We start from the raw sequence: 16,247 nt of genomic DNA on the forward strand, positions 1-16,247 counted from the left end.
AATTTTGTGTACTGAGTATAATTTTAAGACAAAGAGCCCAAAAAATTAATTGTGTTATGCTTTTCAATGAACTCCTGTCATTATATTAGCAATATTGGACCTTAAAATCTCTTTTCTCAGCATGAATATACCATTTGAATGGTCTTTCTTTTACTGGAAAACATAAAATTTAGTCAAGCAATATCAATTCTAGACACAAAAAAAATCATGAATGTAACCCTTTGATATGATTGTTCCTATAGTTTATTCATTCCCACATCTTTAAGTGGTTCTCAAGGGTTTTAAAAGAAATAAGCTGAACATTTGATCTAATAAACCGTTCTACTTAATTAAGCCAAGACTACTTTTTCAAGAAATTTACACATATGATTTTACCAAAATTAAGTTTTATTAGTCATTAGGTCCAGTGATACACAGCTCTTGTGTTATTAAAATTTGCTGTTACAAAATATTAGAAATCATTATAAATTAAGGAATGTATCTCCCTCATGCAAAGCTCTGATTCCTTTCACAGATTTGGCTATACTTTTTGGACCTTTTGGATTGTAGCTCTTCATCTTTTATATAAGCTTTGGATTTCAAATATTTTGGCCACGAGCATCACTGAAGAGACATGTATTGTCGAAATGCGCATCTGGTGCAAGAAATTGGTACCGTTAATTTTATTAACTGGACCAAACCAATTTTTACTTGACTATGTCCAAGGTCCGGCGACATTAGGAATGATTGCAACAATCCCTTCATATGTACCCTTATTCCAGAATCTAGTCCTCAAACTTTCAAAAGTAACTCTGAAAAATAATTAGGAACTGATATACTAACTGTTCTCTCTGAATGAGCAGTGCTGCCATCTAGTCTACAGAATTCATATCCCTGCCAAAACATATAGTCCTCTAAAATGTCCATCATACGTGTCATCTGACAGAATAATAGGACTCTATGACCTTAAAACAACAACAAAATACATTGTTTTACTGTGCATTCATTATTAATTGTTGGATACTATTTTTTTGTGGATTTTGTGGGTAGAGGAGAACCACAAGTTAAAATAAATAAATTTGGTGTATTTACCGTCTTCTGATTGGTTAAATTATTAGTTTTATTTTCAATGTTGTCAATTTCTATGGCGACACGCCCACTCTAACGTTGTATATTCATACGCCAATTTGTGTGTACGTTGTTATTGTTAATATAAATAATATAAAAAGTTCTTTGAGACTTATTTTTGATAGAAATTTATTTATAATGAATGGCAATCATTTATTTTGATTTTATTGAACCATAAAACTAATTTTTGACTCTTCACATTTTATATAATCCGCTTCGCCACCATTGATTTTGTGAGTGTACCAAGTCTATCTCTGTTGTTCTATATGTTGACTTTGTTTGTATGAGTTTGGGCGTCCCTTATGCTGTGCAATATGAAGTCAAAATAAATACTAATTCTTTCATTGTGTTCAATAACTTTCTCTCAATTGCTGGTGTTCCACATTTAAGTCCTGTTGGTGACTGATGAAGGTCATCAAGAAACAGGATCCATGGAATTCATTATCAATGGTATCCCTCCCTTCCTTTCCTAGAACTGACATTTTCCATTAGAACATATGATTAAATGGAAATGTGGAATATCCATTCACTACACAGGAAAAAATAACCAAAACATCTACTAAATGTTTCATCCCTCACCTTCTTTCTGTAACTTGGGTAATAGTTTATGTAGTACAGACATTTTACCACAGGAATCTACTAAATGCAAGTCGGTAGTAAAAGGAGGACCTGCACAAAGAAAAAAAAAGATTGGTGTTATAAATAACCATGTATACAAGTAGTCTCACCTTTGAACCTAACTTGAATCACATTTTGTTGACTTTAAATGAAATTGTTCAACCTATCCAAAGACATGGATTATCCATTTGATTTTAAATATTAATTCATTAAAATAGTCGACAACAATCTTTGACTTGCTTTAAAAATGAAAAACTTCCCTTAAGAGTGAATATTTGTTTCCAGATTAAAACAGTCTACTTGGTCTTTGATAAAAAAAAAATTACGGTTAACCCGACTTTAAGAAATCAATGAACCATGTTGTTAAATTTTCAATTTCTTGTCCTATTCATGTCTCAACATACATTTTATTTTGTTCAGTTATTTATTCATTATTTATGTGTAATGCAAAACTTTTGTTTGATCCTAATGTAATTGTTTTGGGGGGACAATATAATATCTTTAAATTTGGTTGACAAAAGGTTTCAACATAATTTAAAAAAAAAATCCTTATTTTTTTCTGTTTTTACCTGGCTCTGCCCCCTCAAAAAGATAGGCATGATTAGTACATTTCCTCAGCTGCATCAGAATATTTAACAATCTCATCTTATTGTTTTCTCCACAACCATTCACAATGTTGATATCTTTCAGTAAAATCTTGGTATACCTAAAATTACAAGTTTAAGTGAAATTTCAGTTAATTATGTCAAAGAAAAGTTCTCTCAGTACTGACTAGCTACTAAACTTATAATATTTATAATGTTTAAAAATATTTGATATGTTTTTGCTGCTCCAAATATTGTTCATTTGTCTGTTTGTTTTTTAGATTTCATTTTGTTTACTATTTTTTTTTTTTAGGATGAAACTACTTTGCAAAGATAATTATAATAATTTTCAACTCCCATGTGGAATGTACATACACATAGGTCTATTAAGTGTATAATTAGGAGTTTAGTTTGACGTTCATTATCGCTGAACTAGTATGCATATTTGTTTAGGGGCCAGCTGAAGTACACCTCCGGGTGCAAGAGTTTCTCGCTACATTGAAGACCCATTGGTGGCTATCGGCTGTTGTCCGCTCTATGGTTGGGTTTTTGTTGCTTTGACACATTCCCTATTTCCATCCTCAATTTTATACTATAAAGTACTTTGTTGCAGAAAGAATTTGAATTTTAAAATCCCATGTGAATTGTACTATAATGGTTAATCTTACAAATTGTGACTTGGATAGAGTTGTCTCATTGGCACTCATACCATTTTCTTATAACTGTATATGTCTCAAATAAATAAAGACCCAACAAAACCCCTACCACTCTCTCTGTAAGGCACTAAGACCAACATATATGTAGGTTTCTTTCTTTGGTAATAGACTTTTTTCTACATCAGCTTTAATCCTTCTCAGCAGAAATGGTCTCAAAACCTAGATAAAAATAGATGACAAATTGTATAGTGTTTAATGCCAAGTGGCAAATATTACAAATCTAGTTAAAATCTAAAAAAAAATAATTACAGGTAAGTGTACATGTTTTAATAGAATTTTTGAATAATATTAGAGAAGATGTTTCAAATGCTATAACAAAAATCTAATTGCATTTATACTGCATTAATATTTTGAAACAGAAAATTATGTCTTTATTTTCCAAGGGATAGATATGTCCAAGAAACTGAAACTTCCAGTAAATGTCTGAAGTTTCAACCCCATTGATTTCTAAGAGTAGTGCATAAGGGTATATTTTTTATTACATATTTGAATTGACAAGTTCAAAATAGCTTGTATGCAAACTTTCCTCCAAAATTATTTGTGGGATCCCAACTGTATCATATATGCCCTTATTGTTTTTGTTCGTATGAGTGTCGGTTTTTTTCAAAGAAGTCTGGTGTTTGTTGATATGGTCTGAATTGTCCAGAACCTTTATAAATAATTACATTCTAAATATATACATTCATGTATTACAAATGTGTTATTACAAATATTTATTTAAGGTTGTACATAACAGTACAGGGAGATAACTCTGTAAAAATAAGTTGAACGTTGTAATTATGTTCTATAATTTGTAAAAGTAATATTAAGCTTCTCAATGATCAAAATTGGTGTTGGTGAAACTGCTATATGTCTAAGGAAAATATTCCAATTAAATGTGTGGTTCAAATTTTTAGTATTTTTTATATTTTTTGTCAAAAGTTCAAAGTAAATATTTTGTCAAATTTATCAAAATTACATGTCAGAAACAAATTAACTTTAGTGAAGGTGTTTGGTACCACTTTTAACATATGAAACAGCACTAATGCAGATAAACAATATTTGATACCCTCAACCAGGGCTTCCAAAAATATTTGAGTCAGCCAGACATTTTATATCTGATTCTACCCGATTTAATCCCTAAAGACTAAGTCACAGAAAGCAATTATGGTAATCAGATAGCCATACCAATGATTGACATTAGGCAAAAGGTAGGGCCAAAAAGACTGGGAATTATGTTAAAATGACCATCTCTTGAGAACCTTGAAAAATAAAAAGAAGATGACCGTTTTATGCTTTGCGGAATTTTAACGGACAAAATACAAATGTCTGGAATATATGATCGTTTTGGAAGCCTTGCCCTCAACTAACGTTTCAAACCTACATCATGTAAACGTTTCACCAGTTCTCCATCACCAAAGCAGCTTTCTGAACTGAACCAGCTGTCAAAATCCTGTAAATAAACTCATCATAAATAAAAGAGTCAAATATTTCAGAGTGTTGAAAAATCTATAATGTACAATTTTAAAATGACTTTATCATGTTGGTTGAAAAGATAATTAATGCAACAAATTATATCATTACAAAAATAATTAATGTAACAAATTATACATTACAAAAATATGACTATTTATAAAGTTATATTTTCTATATTATTGCTTTCTATTTATGTCTATTTATAAAAAAAAAAGTTATAGAGATGAGTGCTTTCCAACAAATTCTATTTTATGTGCATGTGCCCCTCTGAAGTTAAAAACAAGAATGTGTCCATAGTACAAGGATGGCCCATTCACACAATCACTTTCTATGTACAGCGGACCTTGATAATGGGATAAAAACTATAATTTGGCATTAAAATTAGAAGGATCATATCATAAGGAACATGTGTACTAATTTTGTGACTGTCCCAAGTCAGGAGCCTCTGGCCTTTGTTAGTCTTGTATAATTTTTAATTTAGTTTATTGTGTATAATTTGAAGTTTAGTATGACGTCCATTATCACTGTACTAGTATACATATTTTTCAAGGGGCCAGCTGAAGGACGCCTACTGGTGCGGAAGTTTCTCGTTACATTGAAGACCTATCGGTGGCCTTCAGCTGCTGTCTGCTCTATCGGATCAGGTTTTTGTCGCTTCGACACATTCCCCATTTCATTTCTCTTTTTAAGTTTCAAGTTGATTGGACTTTTACTTCATCAAAAACTACCTCGACCAAAAACATTAACCTGAAGCGGGACAGACAGACAAACAGACGAAGCCACATACCAGAAAACGTAATGCCCATAAAGGGGCATAAAAAAGTCTTTTGGTTAATTTGGTTGTGATAACATATCTTGAAAATAAGTTTAATACTGGTTTGAAACTCACTGTGAATCAAAGTTTAATTTTCTCGAGGTTTGATAGAATGTAAAACCATGTTTTTAATTTGAATAAAGAAAAAAAGAGAAAATATTAGCTACAGCTCAAGCTTTGCAACAAAAACTAGGACTGATGAAAAGATGGAATGACTGACAGTCACAAGAAAAACTTAATGCCACTGTCGCCTAACGGGAAGTGGCATAAAAATTATCTGATATCTTTACCTCAGATGAGTTGAATACATCAGGCAACAGGAAATTCAGTAAGGCCCATAACTCATGTAAATTATTCTGTAGTGGTGTCCCAGTCAGTAACAGTCTGTTGGTGGACTTGATGCTTCTGATTATCACAGAAATCTGGAACAAAAAATTAACAAACTTTAATACTGGAATGCAGTTTTCTTAATGCTGCTTCTTAATTTGAAATCCTGAATTTTCAAACTTAACTTTTAGTGCAACTAAAACTCTGTCAAAACTGTAATCTAAATAAATGTAGAAATTGAAGTGCAATAGTACACCGATCAATTGTTTATATACCTATAAACTATCAATGAAATTATTTTTTACATATTTCTTTTCTAGTCAAGTTAGACGAAGATTTTGTCCTTCCTATTTCAAACTTTGTAAGTGTATTATAAATAGAGTTGATCTAAGTATACATTTTTGTGTGAATTTGTTTTCTCTTAATGACTCAAAAACAAATTGATTGCAAAAATTAGTTGGTTTACAGTAAACCTCCAAGGGAAGATTACTGAGCTTCATCAACAACATGGTAACTCCAGTGAACTCTCTTTAATGCCCCCTTCTTTTCTATTGTACAATTTTAAAAGGGAAAATAACTGCAGTTTCCCCAAGACTGGTACTTACCAGTGTGTTCTCATTTTTGATTTTATGAGCTTCATCCACAACAAGATAACTCCAGTGGACTTTCTTCAAGGCTGTTTTTTCTATTGTACATTTTTCATAATTAGTTATACAGACGTCCCAAGATTTACCATCCTTAAACACATTCTTTATCCACTGTTTCTATTGAAAAGAAAAAAAAAATAATTTCAATCAACAATTATCTTTACTGTGCATTCGTTATAATTTGATGGATACCAATTTTGGTGGGTTTTGTGGGTACAGGTGAACCACAATTAAATGTTGAACACATAACATTTTTCCAATAGTCTCTGTATGCAGATTGTTAAAACATGAAGACTTAAGTTTTCAGCAATCCAGGAAAATTGTGAAGTGATACTAAAAAAAATAAATGAATCTACAGTACATAAATTACAATCAACAAAAATATATCTAAGATGTGTATTGTTAGATAGTTATTTTTTTTAAGAGGCGGATTTTACCATTTCAAAGGCCAAATATTTTGTGAGGTTGGTTTCTTTAAGGTTTTTGTTTTTCTCAACTTTTATATGTATATTCTTAATTGTATAATATCTGAAAGGTATTCAGTCAACTACATAGATACAAAAAATTAAAATGAACAACAATTTTAGAGATATTTTTGTTCAGAAAATTTTAAATTGGACAGTAACTGCATAAGATAAACTAGAGGCTCTAAAGAGCCTGTGTTGCTCACCTTGGTTTATGTAAATATTAAACAAAGGAAGCAGATGGATTCATCACAAAATTGTGTTTTGATGATGGTGATGTGTTTGTTCATTTTACTTTACTGAACATTCTTCAATTTCTTGCTGCTTACAATTATCTCTATCTATAATGAACTTGGCCCAGTAGCTTCAGTGGAAAATTGTTAAAAATTAACTGTAAAGGATAATAACTCCTTAGGGGGTCAATTTACCATTTTGGTTATGTTGACTTATTTGTAAATCTTACTTTGCTGAACACAATTGCTGTTTACAGTTTATCTCTATCTATAATAATATTCAAGATAATAACCAAAAACAGCAATATTTCCTTAAAATTCAGGTGCAGCAACCAAACATCCGGTTGTCAGATTTATCCTTAAAATTCAGGGCAGATAGGTCTTAACCTGATTAACATTTTTACTTCATGTCAGATTTTCTCTAAATGCTTTGGTTTTTTAGTTATAAGCCAAAAACTGCATTTTACCACTATATTTTATTTTTAGCCGTGGTGGCCATCTTGGTTGGCTGACTGGGTCATCGGACACATTTTTTAAACAAGATACTACAAAAATGATTGTGGTCAAGTTTGGATTAATTTGGCCTAGTAGTTTCAGAGGAGAAGATTTTTGTAAAGGATAACTAAGATTTACAAAAAATGGTTAAAAATTGACTATATAGAGCAATTATATACAGAACTCCTAAAGGGTCAACTGACCACTTTGGTTATGTTGACTTATTTGTAAATGTGACTTTGCTGAACATTATTGCTGTTTACAGTTTATCTCTATCTATTATAATCATATTCAAGATAATAACCAAAAACAGTAAAATTTCCTTAAATTACCAATTCAGGGGCAGCAACCCAACAACGGGTTGTCCAATTCATCTGAAAATTTCAGGGCACATAGATTTTGACCTGATAAACAATTTTACCACATGTCAGATTTGCTCTAAATGCTTTGGTTTTTGAGTTATAAGCCAAAAACTGCATTTACCCCTAAGTTCTATTTTTAGCCATGGTGGCCATCTTGGTTGGTTGGCCGGGTCACTGGACACTTTTTTTAAACTAGATACCCCAATGATGATTGTGGTATAGTTTAGTTTAATTTGGCCCAGTGGTTTCAGAGGAGAAGATGTTTGTAAAAATTAACAAAGACGGACGACAACGGATTCAACCGCCAAGTGATGGGAAAAGCAGCTAAAAAGAAATTTACACTATTTCCAGATTTTTCCCCGTTTTCAAGTGTTTATCTTATGAATTATTCATACATAAACAGAGAAATAAGATGTATGCAGTTTCAGGGTTTTTACTATATTTTCTATGTGCTTATCCTTCCCATTCTCATTTCAAGGGATATAATCTTGAATCAACATTTCCTAAAGCACAAACAAACCCTTTTTCATTAAAACAGATCTATAGAACTAAACCTACCCTCTCTTCAATATTTCCCCTCAAAACAACCACTCTGAAATCTGGACACCAGCGATTGAACTCTGCCACCCAGTTGTCTACCGTAGACAGGGGCACAACACAGAGATGAGGTCCTGATATGTTTTTGTAGTGCTTCAGGTATCCCAACAAGGCAATGGTCTGTATTGTTTTACCAAGACCCTGAAAGATATTGTAAAGTAAGAACAATCATACAAAAAATATGTAAACAGTGTTACTTGTGTAATCGGACACAGAGGGACCAGTTAAAATGTCAGATTAAGCAGGGTGTCGGAATACTCAGTTTTTTTCTGCAAGTAAAGGCATATTTTGGACCATGAAATGTGTCGGTCAAAGCAGGATGTTGTAATACTCAGGTGTAGGATTAGGCTGGTTACACTGTGTATACCTAAGGCCCATTGTTTTACCAAGACCCTGAACAAAATTGTGAAATAAATCCAATCATTTATTTAAAATATATAAGATGTTTGCTGATCTTTTAATATTCACAAAGTTTCCTTATTTTTGAACAAAAAAGATAATGCTAGGTTTTGTATTGAAAATAGCATTGTACTTTTCTAAAAATTTTGACACACATGTTTCAATAATTCTTATTTATAAATTTGTGTATTTTGTATTGTAGGTGTCCTGATTGCCGAGATCTCTACCAAAAAAATTTGCTTGACAAAATACTATTTGCAGTGAAAACTTTTGTCCAACATTTGATTTAAAATGTATATATGGTGCACATTTTTAAGTTTAAGGTGGTACATAAAACTACAGGGAGACAACTCTGTAAAAATCAGCTGAACGTTTTAATTACGTTCTATTGTTCAGGAAATATTAAGCTTCTCAATGATCAAAATTGGTGTATTTTTCAATAAAGTGAGTGGTTTAAGTTTTTGGAAATTTTTATACTTTTGTCGTATGGTCAAAGTTGATATTTTGTCAAAGTTTTATGAAAATTGATTGGGCCAAATTAATTCTAGTGAAGGTGTTTGGTACCACCTTAAGTGCATTTTGATTTTCTTTTCTTACCATTTCATCTGCAAGAATACCATTTATACCATGTGTATACAATGATATCAACCAGTTTAGGCCCCGTACCTGGTAGTCTCTCATTTTTCCCACCTGAATATCTGAAATACGTTTTAAAAGGATGTAACAATTATATCAGGACTAATTTCTTCTTGTAAAAATCTGCTACTAGTCCATAGTATAATTTTTTGTTTTGTTCTTGTAATTATCATGATAGAACATGCTTAAAATGATTCATATTGTGTCCAACAGCTAATATTTCATAATTCTTATGTACATATTATTTGAGCTCATCCACAGGCTCAGGCTGGTATAACTTCCATTTGACCTGTTAAAATCAACCCCAAAGGCCAATATAAACTAACTAAATTTTTCTCAAAATTCCGCTTTGGGACTGTAGGTTCAAAAGTCTATTGTGAAGAATGTATAAGTATCTATTTAAGAAAAGCCTGAACATTTTATATGGACTGAATTCTGGCTTGTACAGTCTGCAGTTTTATTCTCTGAAATTGAACCTGCCAGATCCATTGATATTCACTGGATATCCATTTTCATGTATTTTTGTGTGTGCATAAGTACATGAAGTACTACAAATTTAAATATTCATTGAATTAAGAAAAATTCTTAAGAAATGTATGCAGACTTTCCCAAAACCATTTCAGAAATTAAATACACAAGGATATGCAAGTTTTCCTCAACTATGTATATGACCCTGAGACCCTCATTGGTAGTTAGGGTTGTTAAACAGCCTGTAGCCATGCAGTATACTTACAAGATGGGGATTTATCAAAGATTTCAACATCTTTTTCAGCTTTACAGTGGTCTAACAGAATCTTGTCTTCATCTTTCTCTTTCAACCTATGTCTTGAAAAAAGTTTGTCTTCATTTGAAATTCAAAACAGTGTTTAATGAATGAAACAATCACTTATAAAAAAAAATATAAAGTTTAAGAATAAAACAATTGGTTTTTTTTCTGTTCATAGTACAGATTGACTTGGGCATTGCACACAACACCAAAGAAAAATCAATTTAGCAGGTCCTCATTTCCTAATGCAATGTTATGTCAAGTACCATTTTTGACACAAGTCTATTGTAATGTTGTTTTTATTCATCAAATTTTAAATAAACTAGATGTAAGACAAACTTTCTACATAAAATTCCTACTAGACCTACAGTTTTTTTCTTTATTTGTAACCCTTTTGACCTCCATATAAAGTCAAACTTCAATAAGTTGAAAAGACCTGAATTAACCAATGCAATATATTTTATCAACATGATTCAGCAGTAAAGGTAACACATTGTACTGGCAAATGCAAGTTACTTTACTGCTTATGTTACAATTGTTCATTCTGTTTTGTTTCTTGCCCCAATTCAAAGCTGAACTCGTAGAAATACCAGCATTTGTTCTACAATAACATTATAAGGTTCATTATCTAGAGACTATGCTAAATAAAATATGTGTTTCCTATTACATCTTTGAAAAAAATTGTGAAGGTAGATGTAAGTAGGGATTTTTTTAATTTACCTGCCAGCTTTGCCCTTTGACCTTCTGCCTTTGGAGGTTGAGGTTCCCTGTTCATCCTCCTCTTCTTTGGTACCAGTCTGTATGAAATGTGAGAACAGCTCAGTCTGTTTCAGAAGATAATCAAACCGCTTCCTTTTGTTGGCTTCCTAACAAAAAATAAGTGAAAAATAATCGAGCAATATTCTAAATCTATTAATGTTATCATTTATTTTAGCTCAAATACATGTAGAATGTGGTGTTTAAGTTCACACAAGGTCTATTTTAAGACCCTATCAATAAAAAAAGTTGACAACTTCTACATCATTTAGCCTTTGGTAGAAGGCTGTCTCATTTGCATACCATACATGTTGTATCTTCTTATTTCCAGAATCTAAATAAAAGTTTCATAAAATCAGGAACTTTTTTTATGATTGAGAATAATAGACAAAATGATAGACAGGGTTGCCTTATATTAATATAGCTTTCTGCTCTAATGAATACCAAACAAGTAATTTTACATACAATTCTTGATACAGTGCAATTTACATACATGTATTTATATTGTAGATTATATTTATCCATCAAATAATTTTAGATATTTTCAGACAAACAATCAATTGATAAATAAACAATTACAATTTTATCCTCATAATCTCCTTTATCTTCTACTTTCTTTCTCTTCTTTGGTGGTTCTTCCTCTCCAGACATGTTTTTAGAGCTAGTACGGTCTAAAATCTACTGATGAAAATACAGGAGTATATATACAATTTAAATGATTTAAAATTCTGCTCAGTCTTCATGAACAAACCACAAGCCTGGGCAAGTAAAATTTTCCTGAAAAGAGAATTAATATATATATTTCAAGGATCCGGAAATTTTTTCACCTGATTTCGGTCATTTTCGGATAACTGAAAAGTTGGTGCCCTTTTTCAAACAAAGATTGTGTGTATGCTTATACGGTCATACAGTCATAGTCAGTTTTATAACAGGAAAAGGATAACAAACAAAAAATAAGTTCAAAATGGCGATTTAGACAATGTTAGAAACTCCATCTCAACAAAATGACATTAAATGACCGAAATTGTTTCTGTTAAAAAATAAAATTTGTCCTAAATCCCAATTACTCATTTAGGACAAAATACTTTCAGTTTAGGTCAAGACTGGCATATATGACCGTTTCCGGACCCTTGATATATATATATATATATGATTAAAGTAAGTTTGTGAAAGACTAATTTTCAGAATTAAGAATTAGAAGTAAGATGCGGTAAGAGTTTCAATGTAATATTATGAATCACACTCTTCTCTGTGAAACAACGTCATAGGTATTGGGATTCTAGTTTGTTGTAATATGATGATAACTTTGTTTTAAAGTTAAATGCTTTTATTTTAGAGGAACTGATTTAATATTTCAAGTTGTTGGGATTATTTCAGTCTGTGATGTTAAGCGGTATCCCCAAGCCCCTGTCTAGTAAAATTCATATCAGATATGTGCAGAAATATGGTTGCTCGACTGGTCTAGTGAACACCTGAAATTGTTTGTGAAATTGCTGGTATTTTATTGAATCTTATCTACAAGAACAACTTAACAACTTCAAGTAAGTAAGTAAGTAAGTAATTATTTATTATAGTGACATGTGTATCAGAACATACATTTATACAATTATATACATAGCAATTTGATATTTACACCCGGCCTACTGGACCTATATGTAACTAATTTATCACCAACCTAGTTTTCAATCATTTACTAGTATCCCTAATATATTCTATATCTTTTTTCCCCTTTCTTCTCAAAAGGAACCCGATTCGCCAATGGTACATTTGTACATGGTATCAGGTCCGTTCGCGCCCAATACACTTTCGCACCCTACATGTTCACACCTTGCAAGGTCACACCCAAGGTTCGTTCGCACCCAATTTAAAATCAAGTTCCAGTTGATTAACCCTTTCGCCGATGAGTCCCGGTTTACCGGGATTCACGCTTCAGACAGCTGACGATGAGTCCCGTTTTACCGGGATCAGAATACATCTTTTATGTTTCCCGCTCAAAACAGTGCAAAAATGAGTTATCATTCTTTGATGAATACCCGGATGAAAGTATAAACATGGCGCTTCCGTTTGTTGAAAACCGTGTCAAAATCAGACCGAATTTACGGAATTTACGAGAATTTGAAATGAGGGAACATTTTTTTTGAAAGAATATGGAAGAATTGAAGCCAAACTAGTATACTTTTTTGACGTAAAATGTCGTTTTATGTACAAAACACTTGGAATGGACATCGTTCAGTGTGAGGAATTTGTACAACCTCATAAAAATTTTCAAAATTTTGCCGTTTTGGGTTTAAAAATTACGATTTGGGGTCAAAGAGCAGAATTTTGAGAATTTCACCTAGATAATGCCGAAAATTTGAAAATTTGAATATTTTATGAATAAAAAATTATCAAAACATGAAAAAAACTGTGAACATGGTGTTAGTGAATGCAATAAATACACAAATAACTACAAACAAGTTTTTATTGACATTTATTGTGAAGATCTCCCACTTGAGTAATAGTAGCCAGGGAAGCCATCGTCTCAGAGTAGCTTCTCTCTGGGCAGCAATCGGTGAAAGGGTTAATTAGAAAATCATAATTTTTGTTTTAAATTGCTTTGATGTAAATACTGCATGTATTTAGCTTCGTATGACATGTATGAGTAAAACATTGAAGATTTTAAATGAAAAACACAAAAGATAATTGTTTTTAACAGATTGTCCCATTTGATCTGAAACAATTAAACTAAAAATTATAGCAATACACTAACCAAAAATGATTAAAATTAATAAAAAATATTCCACCCAAAAAATCCCCGTTGACAAACATGACAGAATCTCACTTTATTTAGAAACAATGATTAAAAATATTTTATCAAATTGAATACACCATCCAAAACATCATCATTTACATGATTAAGATTTATTCAACACAAAAAACATGTTGTCTCACTTTATTTTGAGACAATGACAACAAATATACTAAGAGGAATACACTTGCCAAAATTACAAAGTAATTAAACACAAAACTGGCAATAAAAATTGGTGCAAACATGTAGGGTGCGAAAGTGAAAGGGCGCGAACGTGATCGGGTGCATACGTGAATGGGTGCGAAGGGACCCGAATTTGTTGCCAATGTGGTATTCTGAATTAGTACTTTGGCAAATGGACAAATTATGTCACAATACAAACCTTAGCCAAAAAAGTTTAAACAATTGTTTCATCCTGAAAGGCATTTTTCTTTTTAGGCCTTGGTAGGCTTCATTGAAAAAACAATCAAAATAGCTTTTAAGACCTCATAATATTATAATTTTTTACTATGGCAGGACAAAAGTTATTTTTAATCTTGCCTTGGTGAACGGACTCAATGCAGTTATAAATAACATAAATCTGCATGTTTTTCATTACGGCTCAGTGTTCTAGGATTCCCATTACCCGTTACCCGGGGTAAGTGGATTAGGACAACGGGTAAGTCATTTTTTAGCCTTTGTCACCCGGTGGTAAGTCAATTTTCAAGTTCGGGGAAGCCGAAAAACTCTTGAAATTTCCCGGTCCTCTTCAATTTTCCCATATCTGCTTTTTATTTTTATTAAATCATGAGAAAAAACTTTGATAAAAGATGGAAGATTTTGTCGATGTCTATCGGCGCTTTTATTCAAGCACTCGGTTACTAGGTGTAATCAAGCGCAAAAGAGACCACATTCTTCTATCATTCTAAAAGTCGGTCACAGTGTCAGTAAAATCGGAAAATCCGGATTGATAACTGGTGCTTAAATCTGGACATAAACGATTTTTTTTCTTGTCATCGGAGGAAAATAAACTTACAGTTGCATTTATTATAGCTCTTAATAAATGACATAGTAATAACTATAACATATTTGTCAAATTTAGTAAGAAATCGTTTTTTTTAAATTTTGTACAAAATTCATTCGTATCCGAATCCAGCTTTGTTCAGACAAACTTCACAACATATTATTTAAAGCATGTCATAAAAGTTTTTAAATTTAAAATCTATGTGCAACAAATGACTTATCCTTAATCATTAATGTTCAGTGAATCAGCCTGAAAAATATTCAGTATTTTATAAAGAGCATGTCTGATTTTTAAAAAGAGTTGCATGTAAGTCCCTTATTTTTTTTACAGTGGATTATTGGTATGAAAGTCAGTGAAGTACTGTTATAGTTCAATGTACTTTTCTGGTGGTATAGGTATATAGTTACAATTAAGCCATATATTTCAAATACTTTTCAATACACTTTAGTCATCATTGCTTCATACAAAACATCATTTGACATCACAAAAAAGGGTACTTTCTGAAGCATGAAAAAGGTGCCAGGAAATGGCTAGAATGCAGGATTTTGCATCATTTACCCCAGAGCTTCTGGGAAGTGCTATTTTGCAGGTTGCGGGTTGCAGGTTGCAGGTTGCGGGTTGCAGGTTGCGGGTTGAAGTTTGCAGGTTGCAGGTCACCCATCAATATTATATGTATGAAAATACATGTATAAAATCTACCCCATGACTAATAAATTTACAATCATTCACATCCTGTAGTAATAAAGATTAAAGTAGAGTAGAAGTTTTTGGTCAGTTTTCAGTTGTCAGTTTTTGATTTTGTCATTTCATTATAATTCAAATTCAATAATCATAAGTTTAATACACATACATGTATCTTTTGATGCTTATCATACTGCTCAATTGCTATTAATAGTTCTAAACGTTGATTCTAATTAAAGTAAAAGCAATGAAAACTTATTTACATAGGCTGAACAGGTTCTATAGAACACATTAATCTGTCTTAATATAGTTACATAAACAATTAAATTCCTTTCAGTGGACATTTAACATCTTTGAGGCTAATATTAAGAAATTATTAGGTTTAAATAATTGTATATATGCCCTTTCTTGCATGAACATGATTTAGTGCAAAAAGCAAACAAAATAACTTGCTTCCTTTGGCAGTCAGTTTTATTATGTAAAGACGCAAAATAAAAATTTAGACATTACAGAGAGCTTGAGAGTCAACATTAGTTTGCAGACCCAGCCAAAATAAATGAAAAGGGTAAGTATTCTTATTTCTGCTATTTTTACTTTCTTTTCTTTCTTTTTTTTTTTTGGGGGGGGGGGGGTACTTGAGCCAGTTCCACTACAATTGTCCATTTACAATTTGACTAAATAATTATTAAATGATTGAAAAGTAAAAATAGTATTTATTATTTTCAAAAAGAGAATCCTTTGAGTATATAAAGGTGTACATGTATGTATGGTAAAGGCTGATTTTGGCCTAATTATTTGA

The 16,247-nt window shown here is 31.7% G+C and overlaps 1 protein-coding gene across 1 annotated transcript in view; it reads right to left on the minus strand.

Moving 5' to 3' along the window:
* LOC143042845 (uncharacterized) overlaps positions 1-16,247 on the minus strand; it is a 48,080-nt gene that overhangs the window by 29,587 nt on the left and 2,246 nt on the right. Inside the window, exons 2-13 of the mRNA XM_076215321.1 lie at positions 11,556-11,753; positions 10,941-11,086; positions 10,188-10,279; positions 9,416-9,516; positions 8,381-8,560; positions 6,227-6,385; positions 5,585-5,716; positions 4,389-4,457; positions 3,075-3,184; positions 2,295-2,431; positions 1,687-1,776; positions 823-944 (exon numbers count right to left, since the gene is read on the minus strand). Of these exons, the coding sequence (XP_076071436.1) occupies positions 823-944; positions 1,687-1,776; positions 2,295-2,431; positions 3,075-3,184; positions 4,389-4,457; positions 5,585-5,716; positions 6,227-6,385; positions 8,381-8,560; positions 9,416-9,516; positions 10,188-10,279; positions 10,941-11,086; positions 11,556-11,627 (1,410 nt within the window). The 5' untranslated portion in view covers positions 11,628-11,753. The remainder of the gene's footprint in view (positions 1-822; positions 945-1,686; positions 1,777-2,294; positions 2,432-3,074; positions 3,185-4,388; positions 4,458-5,584; positions 5,717-6,226; positions 6,386-8,380; positions 8,561-9,415; positions 9,517-10,187; positions 10,280-10,940; positions 11,087-11,555; positions 11,754-16,247) is intronic.

The sequence above is a fragment of the Mytilus galloprovincialis genome, chromosome 8 (genome assembly GCF_965363235.1).
Source record: "Mytilus galloprovincialis chromosome 8, xbMytGall1.hap1.1, whole genome shotgun sequence".
Lineage (NCBI taxonomy): Eukaryota > Metazoa > Mollusca > Bivalvia > Mytilida > Mytilidae > Mytilus > Mytilus galloprovincialis.